Genomic DNA, 20,574 nt, shown 5'->3' with positions numbered 1-20,574 from the left:
AAACTGGTGATCAGGCCAGTCTTTTATTGCAGAGGGGACATCACGTGTCCCAAATAACCTTACCGGCCCAAACACAATTTTTTTAATGCACTCACACTTTGCACTGTTGTCTTTGCAGCGCTAGTTTGCAGGTTCCAATTTCAGCCAAGTTCTCGTATTTATTTAGGTTTCTTCTGGGTACTCCGGTTTCCTCTCACATCCCAAAAACATGCAGTAAGGTTAATTGGCTTCCTCAAAAAATTGACTTTAGACTGTAATAAAGACATATGACAATGGAAGGGACATTAGATTGTGGGCCCCTTTGAGGGACAGTTAGTGATATGACTATGGACTTTGTAAAGCGCTGCGTAATATGTCGGTGTTATATAAAAACCGTGTAATAATAATAATGACTACTGGGGTATTGTTCAGCTTAGCTGATGTTAAAGGAGTTTTTGCTATACTTCCAATGTCTTTATGTGGCCTTTTATTTTATTTTTGCAGTCTACAGTTCATCCTTCTTTAGAGAAAGTTTTGGAAGCTCAGCCTCAGAAGCAAGAATCCATCCTAGAGGAAATGAAGCAGATCCTTGTACCACTAGCACAAAAGTGAGTTGATGTTAGGAGATGGCATACCTTTTACTTTATTTTTGCTTTGAAACTGCATTGACTACAACACTTAATACAACAGAACTACTAAAAAGTGGAGTATAGTGTACAAATGTTAATAGTGTAGAAATATTGCTTACAGGTTCTGGAAACAAAAATGAGTATTGTATGCAATCTTTATAATATGGCAAAATAATTATATAAAATGATTTGTTGTGTATTTGTAAAAATGTATCAGATCTCATTAGTAATGTATGTGTAAATATTCCAACCCAGGCTCTCTGGCACAAAAAAAAGTTGCCTAATTTGAGCCATGAACACATGGTGAAGCATGATAGACCAATCTCTAATAATTCTTTAGTATATGGTTTTATCATTCTCCTAAAGGTATTTAATCTCTTGGAATTATCACATAAAGTGTATTTGCCTTTGATATTCTTTTTAAATGGTATTTTAGCTGTTTCTCTTTTAGGATTTTGTTTTAACCATGTCATTATACTATTTGCCCTAAGAGATTGACCTCTTTCCTCCTAATCTTTTCTAAACTGATTAGCTCAGTGTCATATCTAAAGGATATTACTTGTGCAGTAGGAACCAGCATTAATAACTCTTGTGCATCATAGCTAGTTTTCAGATTGCAGGTGCAGATTCTGTGTCTGACAGGGTCATAGGATGAACATAGGTTAGAGGAATATTCGCTGGTTGCAGGGCATTACACATTCTGTGTATGCCTATTGCCTTGTGTTAGTGTGAATCACGGGTGCAAAGCTCCAACTCACAATGACAGATGATCATACAAGTTTAGTACATCTGTTTTGGACAAAATTACATTACATTACAGTTCTTCGCCTTTCCCTAGCTTGTATCACCGTGTGTCCGTGAAGAGATTGTACCTATTTGGTTTTTAGTGGCTGTTCAGTGATGGGAAACAAGGGAGTTGTAACACATCTGGAACATTATGGACAGGATGTTGAAATGCTAAGATGTTTTGTGATGGTGTGGAAAAAAAAAACACAGCCAGGCATCATCTACCTCAAGCCACTGCCCCCTTCCCAATCCACAGGCAGATAATATCCCCTTCAATCCACTGCCAATAAATCCTCCAAACCATAATCTGCTTTACTAGTCATTCCCGGACTGAATTGTTGTGTCATAGTAGCTGTACCTTCTACAATATGGAATATGGTAATCCCTTTGGAAGGAAAGCAAGTTATGTGTTCTCTCCCTTATCATATTATATAGATGCAAAAAAAATCAAGAGATATTTGTACGCAATATTTATAAATATGGACCTGACAAAAGTTTAGGATAGAGGAGTCCATAGGTAAAGGGCACACATTTGTTTCCCATAGAATCAGGGGTGGTGAACTTGAGTCCCTGGGCAACAAACAGGTGAACCAGGATATTCTGTGCTAAAGCCTAGCATTGTTACAAGGAAAATCCTTCCAAACAAGATAGTAATAAAATCAGGCAGAAGTTCTATCCCTTCCCTATTCTATCCTAAATAAGATTGTTAAAAAGGTGTATTGTCACCAGGTGTATTGGACCTATAGTGGTATGAAGACATACCTGTTTACCTGTGTATGTGTTGTCATCCTGTTTAGTAAATATATGTATAGTTAAAGTGGCAATCATTTTTGCAATGTCGAAGTTACTAGTAACAAAAAGTTAATTTGGCTTGGGATCATCAACTGATATCATTAAGTGCTGCAATTAAAGTAGTAAAATATGAAATATAGTTTTGGCTACTCTGCCAAGTTGCTGCCCAGAGCATACTTTTATCTAGAACTGCATCTATAATATATTATCTACGGCCTTTGTTAGAGCAGTAGTAGACGACTGCTGAATATGCTGTTTTGGGTTAGGTTTTTTTCATATAAACATATTTTAAATGTTGAGACAATCACACGCTCACAAGCAGTTGCATACAGAAGCATATGTTCTGTCTGCCTGTTTTTAATGGATTGGGTTTGTGTTTTTTCCAGCAGTTATGAAAACTGTGTTTCTTTGATACAGCCTGTACTTTACTCAGTAAAGTTAGAATTATGTTGAGGAGGATAAGTAGGGGATAGTAAGGATGGGTATCCAACTTTAGAAGTTCTGAGTTTCATGGCACTCTAAAGATATCGCAAGGTTTATTTGTTTGTTTTTTTTACTACTATTGACTTCTTTGTACAATTTTACCTTGAATATGTTATATCAGTGTTGAACCCAGAAATTTTTTTAAGCTGGGTGGGAAGAAATTTTAGGTGGGTGGTAACCCCGGTATTGTGACCCAACTCTTCAGTAACCACCCAAAAATAACCGGGTGGTTACTGAAAAGTGCCGGGTGGTGCGCCCAGCTAAAAGGGGCTGGGGAGAACACTGTATATGATTCTTAAAATTTGCACATACAGAACAGTTTCCAAGTAACTGCCATTTTGTGCACATGTTAAAAGTTAAAAAAAACTACTTGGTAGCTCCAGTTCCTGGCCAGAGTCCTTAAGACAAATGGAAAGAGACTGACAAATCCTATAAAATAAAATTTTGGTTGATTTGTAGTGTTTGTGCTCATTAGTCTGTTGTAACTTTTTTAAGAAATAGTGTGTTGTAGCTCAGTAATCATGTCACAAATTATAATAATTGTTTCTTTCCTCAGGGAAGCTGTAATCAAGCATTCTTTGGTGCATAAAGTTTTTCTGGACTTTTTTACCCATTCAACCCCAAAGATAAGATCGGTAAGTGAAAACTAATGACATCACATTACTAAACTGATTAAATTTGGTTTAGCTTTGTTCCTGTCCCTTTACAGATGTCCTAACAGTTTTTAGTATTGTTTGTTTTTTGTTTTTTTTTACTTTGGTATCATGAAAATAAACTGTGCAAATAAATAAAAAATGTTCATTACATGGATAAATTGGAGCAGTGACTAGTCCCTTTTCAAATGGTTCCTAACTTCTATGAAATTTTAGTGATAGAGGTTTATTATGAGCTGTCTCTTTAGCTAACCCTCAATACAATCGTGTAAATTACTATTGACCCAAATTGATATAATTTGTAAAGAAGTGTTGTTTCTTTGTTCACTCTTAGGAAATGATTGAGGCTATCAGAGAAGCTGTGATATACATGATACATACACATGATGGTGCCAGAGTGGGCATGCACTGTATATGGCATGGAACACCTAAGGTATGGTTAAGACGTTTTTATATTTATACAAATTTCCATTTTGCTGAGGCTTTTGCTAAACATAATCTACCTATCTTTGTACAGCTAATAGTCAGAATGCTGGAGTTGTTCAGCAAGTAAAATGACTGCTCCACATAAACATTCACCCTCATAGTTGCTGCCAGCCTGTACTTGAATTACACAGTTTATGACTTGATAGTGGGAAAGAAAAGTAGCCTCTGTAAAAAGGATGTGTAAAGATGACCACATTGTGTTAGTTTTGTTTGATATTTATCCATGAGAATGATCAAATTGATTTGATTTAGGAAGGGTCGGATTATCACCCAGTCATAGCCAGTCCTTCATAACCAGTGGTATTATAGATTATTGGTTTCAGTATACAAGTTATTTACTGTTTATAGGCATACACCCCAAGTTATGACTTAAAGCGTAACTAAACTCAGAATTTTCATAAAACAACCCTTTTATGGAAGGTAAAAATTCTGTGGTTTGTTTTTTTTTAAGTGCAACACCTATTTTTTTTTTTTTTTAAAGGGTGCAGCACCACCCCCTTAATTCATGGGAATGCATGGGAGCGCAAAGCCTTCCAGGATACCTATGTCACGCATCCCGGGAGGCTCTTGAGAGCACCTTGGGCATGCGCAGAAGGAGCCCTTTTGTCAAAAGGGGAAAAAAAGCCGATCTCACGCATGCGCAGTTTTGAGTGTACTTGAGGCATATTGTCATCAGGCAGAATTGTCAAACTCTACTGCAATACTAGTTCCTAAGAAGGCATTCTGATACTTTAATGGTGGAGTTTCTGACCTGGTGCAGGTATGTTGTTTGGTTTAAGGTAAGATATTGCCATCAAATTAGTGTATTAATCCCAAACCAACTTCATAGATCTGTAAAGTGATATGCCCACAATTTAGCTCGAGTGTATCTCTTCTTGACCTAACTACATGCATTGGTTTGAAGTGTCCACTAGAGGGCACCTTATACAGCATTTATCCTTAGACAATGGAAAAACTAAACTATTTTTTATACTGCACAGATTTATTGTGTCCATAGGCTGTAAACCTAGGCACCTAGGTTATATCTACAGGCATTGTGATGAATGTTGGGGATCAGATACTACCTGATTTCAGTTTTCAACTATTTTCTTTTTTTCTGTGTCCTAAAAGTATCTTATATTGCCTTGTTCAACTCCTTCACTTTCTGGTTGTCATATAGGGCAAAGTTATATTAAACATTTCTTTTAACATTTCCTTTGCTTCTAAGAAATTAAATTGAATTTAAAGCTTTTACATTTAGCTCCAGCTTAGATGGAGTTTTATTATCTCGCTGTATTCTGTGGGCAATGCCCCATGGAAAGTTGTAAGGCACACTTTTTGCTTCCTCTCTGTACCAAATTCTATTATCTTTTATTTGTTTCACTGAAGAATGTACAACACAAAGTGAACTTAAACTTTAACCTCCCTAGAGGTATTCCCAAGTGTGGCTCGGGGATAATTTTCAGTGCCAAAAGAGGTAACCCCGAGCCTCACTCGGAGTGGAATTGCCAGGGAGTTATAAAGTCCTACCTGGTTTCCATGTTCCAGTGGCGTCCCCCAGCATTGCCCGGCATCTGTTTCCCCTGGCATGTGAACGTTGGGGACGGGAGGCCAGGGGAAGCAGATACCGACGGGGTATCTGCTCGCGAGTCTTAGGCTGGATGGTGGCACTGTGGCTGGTAGGCGGGACCAGGCAGGAAATTTTAAATATTGACTATTTTTAAATGTACCACTTTTACATTTAAAAATGCTCATTATTCATACCGCCAGGGAGGTTAAAGAGTAGCTCCAGCCAAAAAAGTGACTGTGTATGTCTCACCAGGTATTTCATAGGTCCTGCATACTTCAGGGTCTCAGATATTTAGTACTACTTTAACCCCCCTAGCGGTATTCCTGAGTCTGACTCGGGGTCGCTTTTACATGCAAAAAGCGGTAATCCCGAGTCAGTTTCGGGGTACCTAAAAACATTCACCTCATTCCGTCAATGTCTCCCGGCGTCCTGCTGGTCCCCACAGGTCCTGGGGACACGTCTGCCTCCTCTAATCTCCAGCCGCGAAGTGCAGAGACGTCCTACGGGTTTTCCCGGTGAAAGTTCAAAAGTTTATCATTACATTTTTTAAGTATTAGAAATGTGTCGGTTATGCCTAAGATTTATAGATCTACAATGTAAATTAAATTTCCATGCAAAAAATTGTATCACTTTTTGCATGGAAATTTGGCCAGAATAAGACCGCTAGGGAGGTTATTAGGAATGGGCCTTGTTATGACACTTATGCAAATCTAAAGCCTTAGGCAATGTATACATCAGATTTTTTTTTACCTGATACGAACGGTCAGAAGAATCACAAGGAATCTCATGTGTACAGTGGTCGGCTGAAGTCATTCATAGATCTGTCCTGACGGATCCGTGAATGACCGCTGTATAAATCTATAAAGAAGAGCACAGCAGGTGGTGCCCATTGGTTCTCCCCTCTCCATAGTACAGAACGTACTGTGTGTACAGCTCTCACTTGCTCATCTGTTGCTGGAAGTGATCACAAAAAATCATTTCCAGCAATGAAATTTGAACGTTTGTATGCAACTTTAGTATGAAGTCTGGCAGTGGCCAGACAGTAACTGTCAGACCTCAAATGACCTTATGGTTACAAGTAACGCTAGATAAGTGGGGAAAACTACATATTTCATATAAAATATTTCCTGTCAGCAAAACCTAATGCTTGTGTTACTGCTTGACAGAAATTACCAGTTACCTGGCTGTTCATTAGCTTCTGAGACTGACTGTCATCTAGCGTGCAATCCTGTAAAATCACAAGTACTGAGCTGCATACTTGTTCAGATTGTCAAACTGTACTTCCAGATCTGTCATTTTATCCCGCAGCTACTGACTGCCGTGTAGAGCTTCTTTATTCCAACATGCATACAGTGTCTTCTGTCTTTTTATAAATACTTTTTGATTTAAAGGAAGCGTTGCTGTTCTCATATATCAAAGGCAGTGTAGTAACTTAACAGTATAGGAAAGCTGTAACTATCCAGCTTGTGAACTGTCAGTGAAGCCTTACTTTGTATCCTTTATATTGTTACTTAATACATTAAAAAGAGCACAGTAGTAGCACTGATTCCTTAATACCTTCCTAGAGTTTAATTCCTGAATGGTGAAGCACCATTTCCAAATGGTAACACTCCCTTTAACTAAACCATTTCCGATTATAAAAGAAAAAAAAACACACAATGTGCAGTCAGCCAAGTGTTTAATTTGTTCATTTGCTGCTGGGGTGCCCTTGGGATTCTGTAGGCAGTTTATGTGATTTATTTCTAATCTTGCTGTGAAGGATTCACTTGCTTGCAGGAGATTGTAACCAGCCTTTCTGTTCTGGTTTGATGCATATCCTTATTCCAGGTCACGTATGCCTGAAATGTTGCTTGAGGAAATCCCACATAACTCGCATCTTGTGATCCTATTAGTCAGTGGTGCTGATTCTCAATGTACAGTTTAAAATAATAATAAAAGCAGCAACTATGTTTGTGTCTACAAGGTTTCCCAGCTGAGGTGTCCCCATTTTTGAATCTGTGAAGTCCCGTTGAAATGTTTACTCCGATTGAGTTTTTGTTTCAGAAGCACATTGCTGCAGAAATTATCTCATTAAATGATATTCAGAACAAGTGACTTTATGTGGTGTGAAATAAACAGAAGCGATTTGAGGTTGAAGTGTATTTTCTAGTCGCTGAGGAGCTGCTGACAAATACACAGCTTTTGTTTCTCAAATATTAGATTATTTATTGCGAAAGATTAAGTAATTTTATTATTATTAATAATAATAATAATATTTAAAGGGGATATATATAGTGCCAACATATTGCGGAATGCTGTACAATAAATAGGGGTAGTAAATGACAGACAGTTACAGACAGTGACACAGGAGGAGAAGAGGACCCTTCCCCAAGGAGCTTACAATCTATGAGAAGTAATGATTTCTAGGCCATTGGCTAGTCTTCATTAACATAAATGCTTCTCACTAGCCCCAGCTGATCGTCCTGGGATGAATAGTTTAACCATGTTAAATTTTCACAGCCGATGACTGTTGTTCCATCTGAGATGCCACCAAACGTACTTCAGTAATATGAGCATGTGCCTATGGAGGTCCATGCATGCTATTTGAATGACCTGTGCCTTATTTCATTAGGACATCTGTTGTTTAAACAAAATCAGAATTTCCCTGAATATATTAAAAAAAATAATTGAAAGTAAATTTCCCAGGAGAAAACGTTCCTTCATGATAGATTCAAATAGAGCAGACTAATCAGATTCAAAATGATAAACCAATTAAGTAGAGTCATTGTCATTATACTGCATAGGTGAAGTTTATTTAGCTCCTCAATATTAAAGACTACAGTCACCTGAAAATGAAATTTCAAAGTCAGCAAGGTTAACCAGGCCCTACTAATTGAATAGCCCATAGTGTCTGTGGAGGAAATATTAATTCTATGGCTGGAGGTTAGGGGAGTATATGGAAACTAGTTTTGAAGGAGGTTGAGTAGTATTAGAAACTGTATTGATCTGCTTGTTTTCATTATGCTTAGATTTTCCTGTCTTTGATCCTTTTTTTTATTTTGTGCAGGACAGAAAAGTATTTACAAAAACGATGAAGACATTTGTTGAAAAAGTGGCCACAGTAAGTTGTCCGATCACTTCTCTTTCTTACTATGATATAGTAGTGCCCTTTAATGCTAAGTAATTGCATTAGTGTCATAGTATATTAGTGCCATTATATATTAAATATAGTAAAAGCAGTATTGCCTTTATTATATATTAAATATATAATAATAATAATAATGAATATTCTGTGCTGCCATAATATACTTGTCTTCCCTGACTGTGGTAGTAGGACCCATCCACCATTCACGCCCCAGCAGTGCCTCAGTGCCATGGAAGTGAACTGTTACTGAACAAGGAAAAGATGGATTGTTGGGTCCTAGCCCTAAAGTCGGTCCTTGGCCAGAAAAAAAGCACAGAGTAGGGTTTTCCAGCAAATGAATGGTATCTGATACCTTTCTGGATACTGACAAATGTAATGCTAAAAAAATTAGCTTTTTACAGTTTGTTTTCTTTAGTTTAAAACTTACACAATTCTCCCTATATTTGTACATGTAAGAAAATGCTTTCCCATTGCTAATCTACATTCTTGCTACTTTATTTCCAAAAGCAATCTAGTGTTAATTCTGACCAGTAGCCCCAAAAATGTTTGTACTAGGTCCATTTGTAGAGAATAATGTTCTATGCTCTATTCTCATCTTGGCTAATGTGCCTTGCAATCTTTATACCCATTATTAGCATAAACAATACACTGGGCAGACTGGCAAGTGATAAGGTATTCTGTATGCAGATTTGTTTTTTTTTTAAGTTATGGAAGTTTTGTTCTATTTTCTAGACACAAAAACTATAACATTTGTACAGTTATATACTGTAGGCACCTACTTGCATACAGCAGCTTTATTAAGCCTGGAGCATCTTAGGCCTTCAATTTTTTTCTAAAGGGTAGCAAAAGGCTTCTCTCCATTATTTCTGTAGTTGTGAAGAGGACCATTCTCCAGAAATGGATTTACTCAGAACCCCCATTGTACAACTTTTTTTCTGGAAAAGCCTTTGCATGTTTTTTAAATGGATTGAAATTAGAACAAAGTCTTTTATTGGCTGTTATCTTTTTTATTAAGTAACTATGCAGACAGAAATATAAAGTTACATAGGTGAAAAGGTATGCTTAGTGAAAACTTTCTCTCTCTCTGTACACATATATTTTTATGTAATGTTTGTATTCAGGCATGGGTATATTTTATTTTCCAGGGAGAATTTTCTCATCTGGTTTTGCTGGCAATGTTCGATTGTATTGATGATACCAAACTTGTGAAGCAGTTAATCATTTCTGTGAGTACTTGCCTGCCACCTAAAATGTGTTCTCATCTAGTACCAATGTGTGTTTGCCATTTTGAATTCCGTTCCTGAGAATGATGGATTCATTTCGACTGGTGAAAACTAGATGTTGAAGTATAAGAGCTGTCAGACCAGATTTCCATACATCTTCATTCCTGCGTTCACTTTCCTCTGGTTCACCCTTTGCAAAGAGTAGCCTTCAGTAGACATATAGTTTTATTTGGAGTTTAGATAACCAACAAACAAATATATCCCAGTTCCAACTAACACATTGAAACAAATTAAAAAAACAGTTTAAATTACAGTTTAGGCCCTGGAGGGCACCCCCCAGGGACTAAACTGTAATCAATGTTTCTCGTAAACCACAAGTCTTCTATTGTGATGTATTATTATATGAGAATTATCATTTAATACAATACTTTCATTTGCCACAAAAACCCTTCTTTTCTTTGTTTAAAAATTAATATTTAGGGTTGGCACACTTAGTCCTTTAGGACAACTAATCTAAAACAACTACCAACATTGATATATTTATATAAATATATATATATATACATACACACAGTTTAAATTATACACAATATTAAATATTTTGTAACATTCCCTGAAATGCTATATGGTCTGTAACTGACACTTCTGCAGGATTTCTTGGTCTACATGTAAAATTGTAGAATAATTTAAAGGCATGTGAAATAGAGAAAATAATTTATATATTCAATATTCTTGTTACAAGTATTTAGCATTCAGTTACCATTCCATGGTATTGTTTGCTTTAATGGTCCTTTAAGATGAACAAGGTATGTATTGTAACTAGTACATGTGTTTGTTGCTTATATCCCTGTATTACAGGTTAATTAATGTTATTGTGCATTGAATGCAATGCTCCTAGTAAATATTTTTCTTTCTAATGCTAAAATTGGCAAATTGTTTTGCACTAGTAATATTTTAAAGGTAGTTGTTATTTGGTGTCTTTGTTACATTTTGTCTCCTACCAAAAGCACCTAAATTACATAGATGTGTACACCATGCATTGCATGCGTTTTGTCACGTCGATGGCGTCTGCCTATGTGACAGCTGAATTTCTACAAAAGCACCCATCCTGTGAGATTCTTTGGCTCATTGTGATGAATAAACCCCTTGTTCCGCATCTTTTGTGCAAAAAATCCTGGCAGTTTAGTGGGATGGTAATCCAGTCCATTGCATCTCAATTGCTTGAGAATCTGTTACACCAGATAAATCTATCAGGCCTTTAGTTTTGGAATCATACATTGGAGCAATACACTATGACGAAGACACATTTGTGGGCCCTTTGTGTCTAAGATGCATCTTCGTTCAGACATTGTTTTTTTTTTTTTTAATGCAGATTCTACTAGTGGGGCATTGATAAATCACAATGAAAGGAGTTAATCATCTTTTTCAAATGTTGATTTTAGTTCTTGCTTGCATTATTACTTTGCCTGTTGTAATGTCCCCTGTGAATGGTGGTGTTCTTTGATAAACTCCATTGTCCAACAGCTAAAATTTGAACCAAATTATACAATTCTATCTCCTTGAAGCTTTATAGTGAAATTTTTAGCCCGGTCATTTTCATGTTCATATTGGCCTATGTGAAAACTGACATTTTAAATTCTAGATTTGTTTTCTGGGTTACACTGTCTGTGATTTGTTTGTTGTGGCCGTTGTGGCTGAATTTTTGGCAAGAATACTTGTGTATCGCAGACATCTATCTTCTGTGCCTGTTTAATACCCAAAACTAATGATAACTAAAATCACCAACCATAGTAATCACATAGTAAACACAGTAGGTGATATGGGTGCTTCATTTGTAATGAATGAGTCACAATACTAATTTGAGAGCAATATAAAGCATGTTTAAAATGAGTCTGATTTATTTTTTTGTTAAGGATTATGTTGATGGGTCACAACCAGTGCCATTAGTGCAGCTCTGAACACATACTAAGCATTCTATATTAGAAGCATGGGATTGGGTAGCAATAAGTTTGAGACCAAAATCTTTATTTGCATTTTGCAAAAGGATACAAATATATTAAATACGCTAGTCATCAAACAATCATTAATGGTTTATGAAAATGTGTTCTTTTTTGCACAGTAAGGTCTGGCATTATTATATTTTACCAGATTGTACATCAAGTAATTAATTGGCTATATTCTTAACTATGTTATTTAGTAAGTATCAGTATCAGAGCTCTGGTTACATCTTATAGAGTTTTATGTTACATTGACATTTAGTGTAGTATTTATTTCTGTGAAATTATATTTTTAATTGCTGACCTTTTAATGTAGCTTCACATTTTGACAGCATGTAATACCTCAGCCTTAAAGGGGAAGTAAATTAGCTAGCAGTGCTATGGATTTTGCCATAAAGTGCTAAAATGTTAGGCATATTCCATATTATGGCACACTTACCTGCCAACCCCCCAGCATTTAGATGGGTATGATGTTCTTGTTGTGTCTGCTGTCCTCTTCACCCGGGCTTTTCCTGGGTTTGAAGTTACCAAGCATCTTAATTAGTTTGGTGGGGAAGACATGGCTCCTGTGTGCCAGTAAAAAAGCCTGCAAGTTGTTTTTTTGGTAAGTTAAATTTTACTTTAAAAGCTTAGACTTATTTTTTTGTATCCATAATATATCCCTCATCAACATGCAAATGACATTTTTAAATAAAATTCTCTTTTTCAACATCAATAATTATTTTACAATGGCACTTGTATTGGTTGTATTGGTTACACAAACAGTTCTCTAACTCTACACTGGTAGCAAATAGTTTTTCCTGTTTAGACATACATTGGAGGTTGTTTAAATATAGGCAATGTGTATGTAATTGTATACACATAATAAATGTTGCAATAGATTCCACTCAGTGTTTCTTGTGTTCTAGCTAGAAAAGATCAGAGAAAGTTCAAACAACTATGCCCCTAATCAGACATGCTGTGCAGCTGAAGCTATTTGTCAAGAGCACTCATTGTGGCATTTTGGTTGTATGCTCTTTGATGAATATATAAACTGACTTCCATCTACACACTTCAGGCAGTGGTTGTAATATTTTCTTTCTTACTTATGTTTGTATATGTATCTTTTCTTTGGCTAGGTACACACATGTAATAATTATCATTAGAAAACGAAGATTAACAACAGATCAGCGGTTTTTCACGATTATTTGTAACAATCGTATAGTGCACGATTCTGTACATGCTGTAACGATACGATCGTTCAAATATAATCCAGCAATATTGTACACACACAGAATACTACAGGGGGAAAAAACAGGGGATTCAACAGTTGCAGACTTTCATAAATCAGGGTCGAGCACTCTTCATTTCACTACTGAGCAGCCAAAGGCACAACTGTGAATGTCTTGGGAACAGAACTGCCATATTGTTCATGCTGTTGCATAGGTCTCATTTGACCTTATTCTAGAACAGCCTGAATGGTGAAGAGAAGTAGAGTTCCGGTAGAGATTATAGCAGGTTAGCTGCAGAGATCTTGCTGCACTAGTAAAAGACTGAATGGCAGCTTCTAGTAAAAATGTTACTCATACACTTAGCTAACTATATAAAATAAAAAAACTAAATCTCCATGCAAAATAATTTTTGTAGACAGAGATTTATGGTTTTATGAGTGTCCGTTCTGTGCAGCAGCACAGAAGTGAGGGTAATACACATATATAAAGACATATCTACAGGTAACCATTTTGCACATGTTAACTGAACACTTTAGTTTTTGTATTTGAAAAATTTTAGCAAATATTTAGTATAGTGCCCCATGTCCTGACTTGCGGTACTAGCTTCTTCCGGTGTAACTGTCTGGAGCATGGCTGTAAAAGGAGAAGGAGGGTACTGTAGTTTCTGAGCATTGGCGGCAAGTAAGGACCCAAGAGCATAAGCAAATCATTTTAGGAGCTCTAAATGCATGCGGTAATTGTCTGATATCTGCAGAATAGACTCTGCTACTACAAATATGCACCATGTGATTAGAAATTAAATATGTTTGTATTACAATATATAGTACATTTCATCCGAATTTACCTAGTGAAATGTAGTATACCATTTTTGGATTGAAGGAACCTTTCCCCGTCAGATCAGCAGGAAGAAAGAAAAAAACTCTCCAATGTGAGAATTTCTATATAAGAAATTGGATCACAAGAATATTAACTTTACCCATCACCTTTTGCTCTCATTAGAATTCTAAAAGGATTTCATGATTCTTTCTGTTTGGGTGGTGAGTAAATCTTCCCAACAGGGACACAGACTGCGGAAAAAACTGTCACAGGTTTGGCCCGTCCCTATTTTATGCAATACTTAAAGGTTTTCTCTTTAACCACCTGACTGATAAGCCCGACCTTGGTACGGGCTAAAAAAAGTTACTATTTTCGATAAGCCCGAACTTTTCTCACTGTATGTAAATACAGTGAGAAAAGTTCGGGTTTATGGAGCACTTACCTGGTCCCGCTGCGATCGTCCATCCGTCGTGTTCCAGCGTCGTCCTCCAGCGTCGGGTGTCCTCTCCGGGAAGAAGCAGCCAGCCGGCTTCTTCTTCTAAACCGGCCGGCTTAGAAGAAAAAGCCGCCCGGCTTCATCTCCCTCCGTTCTGTCCAGCGTCGATCGCAAAAAAAATATACTCACCTTCTCCCTCCGCTCCTCCGGACACGTCTTCTCTCTTCTGTCTTTAGCCGGCGAGTGCAGTGACGATCACCGGGGTTTCCCGGTGACGTCGCTGCATGCGTCGGCGCAGGAGGGAGGCGGGAAATTCAAAAAGCTGTATTGAGTCCAATACAAAGAAATCCTTATATAATATATATATAATTGTATTATATATATATTATATAAGCTACTGTACATTACATTATACACTTTCTTTTTTTAACTTTTTTTTAGTTTTTTTTTTAAAGGTTTTTTTTTTGTTTTATAAAAAAAAATTATTATTAAATTTATAAAATTTTGGACATATTTCTGTGAGTTATGCGGTAATTCGGTGAATTAGAGCCTACAATCCAAAATAAATTTCCATGCAAAAAATGTAACACTTTTTGCATGGAAGTTTGGAAAGAATTAGAATACCCGGCGTTCGCGTACACATCCCTCGGCGATTCCTGGTGATGTCTGTGCATGCGCCCGTCGATGGGGGTCGTAGCGGGAAATTCAAATATTTTGTATTGGATTCAATACAAAGTTCTGTATCCAGTCCAATACAAAATAATACAAAATATATTTATGTGGTTTTGTCTATAGGTATGTGAGGTTGGACTGTTGGACACTAGGGAGGTGTTTTAGAAAAATATATTATTATACAGTATACCGAATTATCGCATTTTCAGTATTTTTCATTTATTTATGTATTCTTGTTTAAGCTGATTTTTGTGTATTTTAATTTTATTAAAAGTATATTTTTTTTTTACATGATTGTGTGTTTCAAACATTTTTTATATTCATGATATCTACTAGAACCCTGTTCGGACATATTTCTGTAAGTTACAGGTCTACAATTTAAAAAAAAAAATTCATTAAAACCTGTAACGCTTTTGGAACAGAAATCTAGACCTCAGTGTAACGCCCAGGTGGTTAAGTATGAGCTTTGAAAATGTTTGTAAAAACACTAGGATGCATATGTTACAGTGCTTTAGTTATCAATCTCGCCTAACTGGCAAAGGCCCTCCACCCATTTTATTATTAAACCCTTGTATTGAAAACCAGGCACCTCAACATAATTATGCCACCTTTTTCCCAGATATTCTGCATAATGATATTAGTGTTTACTATTAGGAAATACAAGCAAGTTGAAAGAAAGGGTTAATGTGCACTTCATGAAACTATTTATATAGAAAGACAATTGATTCAGATATTTTATATTTAATTCCTAAACATAACTGATTTATTTATGGTTGATTTGCATAAAATAAAATTCCATTTTAATAAAGGAGAGTGGTAAAAAAAAAACACATCATAAGTAGTCGGTTTTAATATCCCAAGCTACTGAATAATAACTCCAGAGAAACGTGTTAATGTTCCCAGTGTGCTATTTATTTTTTAATTTTTGCCTCTTTGTGAAGCATCTTTTAGTCTCTCCACAGGAGAGACACTGATGGAGAAAAATTCTCGCCTGTATTACCAAATTTCTATTTAATCAAAGCATTGGAAAAATGCATTGACAATATTGATTCGTTTTTCCAGCAGCTAAGCAGAGCTCGTTTTTGTGTAGAAAACTGTACAATCCTAAATGTTAGATATTGTTGGTATACTTATCTCATGGAGAGTGAAGGTATGTTGTGAATAGAAAGTTTACCTAAATGATGTTGTATTCCCTCAGGAACTGGTCAGTGCTTTACCCAACCTTATCAATGACAAGTATGGAAGAAAAGTGCTGCTCTATTTGCTGTGCAGACGAAGTTCTTCGCATTTCCTGCCAGAGATAATTGAGGTGCTCAAACAAGGAGACAGTAACGTGCACAGGTAAGATTGAGATTTATGTACAAAAACCCACCAATCACTATTGCCTCCAAAAACATGGATGAAAGTACCAAATACCTTCCTAGTTGCTACCTCTCTTCCTAGTTGGTCACCTCTCTCCTGCCCTGGCACCTTTCTTTGGGCACATCAGTGTAATGTATAGCACCACCAGCCAATTTTATATGCACATGGGAAAAGGCCAGGTCAGAAATGTAGTTGTTGCTTGAGGTTTGGGGGTCCAGTCGGTTAAAGTGCATGCCAAGTTTGAAGGGACCCTGTTCCTTCACACCTATGTGCATTGCCTCCTAATACCTTAATGGGCTAAATAACCCCGTGCAGCAATGCAGCTAACTGTTGTAAGTTTGTAGTACCACTGTGTTGTTTGCTTTAATTTATTTTTAAACCTTTGAAAGTAATGTGTCCATTACTTACAACTGTTAACATATTTTTTATCACTCTAAAATGATATCACTCTAAAATCCTCACAGCTAACATTTGAAAGGAAATGTTTATTAATTAATATTTCAACATTTATAAACAACAAATTTTTCATGGGGCAGAAATTGATGTCATTGTAGCATTAGCTTGTTTCACTTACATCTTATTTGACATTCCTTTATATGAATAAAGAAACTACTTCTCCATTTCACATATTCCTTTATATGAAGCAATGCTATTTTGAAAATGGCAGAGACTGTAGCTGTCTATTGTTGATTTTACTGTGCTGGAGAGAGCTCAGTCCCTCATGCTGATTCCTTACAAGCACATTGCCGTTTAAACATGGATAGTTCCCAGTGGAAAGCACATACAAGCGATGCATCTGTTTGAGCACATGCTGCCTCCCCCATGCTGGCCTACTTAATGTCACACAATATTTTATTTGTTATGGAGTTAGGCTGACAAATGAATTCTATATTTTCACTTGAAGATTAATATTTAATTTTAGTCTAGTTCTGCATGCTTTCTTTATTCAACATTATGGCTGACACTGCAGATTCTACAGTCAACTTGCTGGGTTCTCCAAAAAGTAGAACTTAATTTTATTAAAGTTAGATCATGCATTGTTTAGTAATCCTATTATGCACTTTTTTAAATCACCCCTTTGGCTGCAATATGAAGCTTTATTAGGCTGTAGGGCAACAAAAAAGCAGGAAAGGCCTCCAGCACAAAGTTTATGGGAAGGTTATAAGTTCAATTCAGGTAAAGTCCCGTGCAGTAAAAATGGTAATTATGTTTATTTTATGAATGCTTCTGAAGAAATCAGCAAGGAATAAAAATGTTGGGTTCATACTCTGTTAAGGTTTTTGTAAAAACAAAGAAAAATTCACTAGGATTTGCTCAGCAAATTCTATCAAGGATCCTTGTATGTTCCATGCTACATGTACCAAGTAAATCTTATCAAATCTTGTCTGGAGACTCTTCATAGAATCATACCTGGTATTTTTTTATTTTACCGGACAAACATTTTAGTTAAAGTGACAGCAAACTCAAAACTAACCCAAAACAAAAAAAAAATCACACTTACCTAGCGCAGAGCAGTCGAGAGGTTTCTTCTATGAGGTCCCGCGTCGTCCCGGTATCCACTCTTCTTTCGGGTTCTTCCTCCTATGTCACCCGATCTCGCACTGTATAGGCGGGAGATCGGGTGACGTGGATAGGGAAAAAACGTGCCCATTTTACTGCGCATGTGTGTGATCGGCATTTTTTTCACCTATTGATAAAAGCGCTCCCAAGATACCTACGTCATGCATCCCGGGAGGCTCTGCGCTCCCATTAAATTTTTTTTTTTTTTTTAAAAGGTGTTGCACTTACAAACAGAATTTTTACTTTAAACAAAAGGGTTGTCTACCTTTTTATGTAAACTGAAAATTCTGAGTTTAAGTGATGTTCAAAGTTGTTCCATGGCACCTTGATCTGGCATTGGCAACTACTCTTGTTCCAGTTTCATCACTTTCAGATTTGGCATGCTGGGCAGACTTGTAAATGCCCATGAACTCAGTTACCAGGATTCTCTGGACATACAAAAGTAGGTCTAGCAGGGCAGTTTTGAAAGTTTATAAACTGGTGTGTGAGGAAGGTATGATATCTTTGGAGTTGTGTATGATGATCATATTTTTATTGGCTTTATTTAACCCTTTCAGTAAATAGGTAAGGGGTATAATGTACCTCTGTCATTTCCCAGGGTGGGGCATATATCTGGGGGATCACTAGAGCCTAATAGGTCTTTCCACGGACCACATAAATTGTGGGGAGGTAGCCCTGTCCCCCAGTTCCTTGGGATCAAACACAAGCAACTTGTGTTTCGTTTATTTAGGAAATGCAAGCAAAAATAAAAGGTAATCTGTGATTGGTTGCTCTCATTTACTAGTTGTAAAAACTAAACACACTCCTACACGCTAGAATCTGCTCACACTGTTGCTATCATTTTTTTTATAGCAAAAAGGATCCAGAAGTGAGGCACCAAGAACTTCTAGAAGCTATATCTGCACCCTTGCTTAAATATCTTCAGGCAAATATAAAGGAGTTGGTTTTTCAGAATGCTATGTGCACCATGATTACAAATATTTTACTGTATGCCCTGGGAGATCCACAGCCTGTTATGTCTGCCATTGCCACCATAGCAGCAGAAGAATTTGTGCCAGGGGGCACAGATGGAGAGGTATGTCTATTCATGTCTTTACTTTTTTACAGGTCTGTTCTATTTTAATTTTTTTTTTCAATTTGCAATACTAAACAGATAATAATATTAATAATAATTTTGCATTTAGCAAAAATGGATATTGTGGAAAAGAAAAACCAGTCCATGAACAGAAAGGCAAGATATGAGTTGCCTTTTTTATGATAACAACGTAAACCGAATATTAGCAACATACATTCAATGGTTTTATTGTGCTGGAAAAATCTTAGTTTTCAAAACTATATTAAACATTACACTCATTTGCAAAGATCTAAGTATCATTTAAAGGTTGCTATTGTTGAAAAAATACTGCTGATATTGAAAGTGGAACCACTGCCCATATCAGCAAAATAAAGGAGTCTGGTTACTATTGCAAATGGTGCTCTTTTATCTAGGTCTCTCTGTTCTGGTTTTTTTGCATGTATGCCAGAAGTGTGCAACAGCCTGTGTTATCTCTGATTTTGTAAGCAAAACTTGATATCCGTCATTATGTTCCAAGGTGTATTCATTCTGTATTGTTAAGGCTTGTGTCTATGGCTACATGCAATAGCTCGCGTCTGATAATTGGCTCAGGGCCAATATCGGACTAGAATCTGGCGTGTGTACAACACTTGTTGTCTATCCTCCGAACGACCCTCCTGGCACATCCACGGACGATGGATGACGAACAATCTTGATAGAAGTGGGGAGGGGAGAGCGCAGCAAGGTGCCGCTACATCAGTCTCCCCCCCTTCCCTCTCCATAGAGCAGAATGGTGCTGTATGTACAGTTCTCGTTCGTGCAACGTGCAGTCGTTAGTCGTTGGAATGGATCGTAATAGATACTTTCCAATGACAATTATTGCACTTGTGTACATAGCCTATGACATCAGTTTAACAACAGTGTGAAATGCTTCTATTATTTAAAATTTCTTGATAGGTTCATTTGACCTATGTCTGACCTTCGTTCCACCTCTTTCCAGTAGCTTTAGCATTTCTATAGACTTGTATAGAACACTTCCAGGAGTATCCAATGCCTGTGTTCCCTGCTGGGAACCAAGGTTCCTAACCCCTAGATTACTTTAGGTCAGTTTAGGAATAAATAATGGTTACCACATTTAGCACCACTTAGTGTGGGATATACAAACATGTAATATTATTTGGCAATGATGTAAATTTTCTATAAAAACTGGTAGAATCCTTCTGTTGACAGAAGAAGGCACAGGTTGAATGGCCTGCAGATTTCATTATGACAGCATCATGCATCACATCTAATTGGAATTCTTTTCAGGTTTTAGCTCAGTTGGCTTCTTTTTTCCCATCTCTTCTTATCCTCCCCCCATTGTTGTGTTAGTAAGATTTCACTATGAGTATTTTCCCGTATTGTGTGAGTATTTTCATGTAGACCCATAATGCAAGTCTATTTATTCCAGACTGTAAATTGGTTGCAGTGTTTGATGTAGACTGGGCATTCCCCTTGGGACCGAGTTTGATCTTTTTCATTGTTCTTCTTTAAAGCTTCACATTGCTGAACACCCCGCAGGTCACCTAGTGCTGAAATGGTTGTTAAAGCAAGATAAAGACCTAAAAGAACAAGGGAAAGAAGGTAAGATGACGCAAATGGATGGTTTTATTGTGATATACTGAATAAAAAGAGAGAAAAGGTAGTGCATCACACCTATACCTGGGGCATTGTCCTCTATTTTCTGATCTACCGTTTTAGAGAGTTTTATTGGATTTTGATC

General features: G+C 36.8%; 1 protein-coding gene across 2 annotated transcripts in view; it reads left to right on the top strand.

The window, feature by feature from the left end:
• Window positions 1-20,574, top strand: part of PUM3 (pumilio RNA binding family member 3) — a 35,466-nt gene that overhangs the window by 11,705 nt on the left and 3,187 nt on the right. For both annotated transcript variants that reach the window (XM_072404209.1, XM_072404210.1), the window contains 8 exons: window positions 484-587; window positions 3,226-3,304; window positions 3,657-3,755; window positions 8,404-8,457; window positions 9,627-9,707; window positions 16,035-16,177; window positions 18,611-18,833; window positions 20,348-20,435. In XM_072404209.1, coding sequence (XP_072260310.1) covers window positions 484-587; window positions 3,226-3,304; window positions 3,657-3,755; window positions 8,404-8,457; window positions 9,627-9,707; window positions 16,035-16,177; window positions 18,611-18,833; window positions 20,348-20,435 — 871 coding nt within the window. The remainder of the gene's footprint in view (window positions 1-483; window positions 588-3,225; window positions 3,305-3,656; window positions 3,756-8,403; window positions 8,458-9,626; window positions 9,708-16,034; window positions 16,178-18,610; window positions 18,834-20,347; window positions 20,436-20,574) is intronic.

Source organism: Pyxicephalus adspersus, chromosome 3 (assembly GCF_032062135.1).
Source record: "Pyxicephalus adspersus chromosome 3, UCB_Pads_2.0, whole genome shotgun sequence".
Lineage (NCBI taxonomy): Eukaryota > Metazoa > Chordata > Amphibia > Anura > Pyxicephalidae > Pyxicephalus > Pyxicephalus adspersus.
This window is presented reverse-complemented; position numbering and strand designations above follow the sequence as displayed.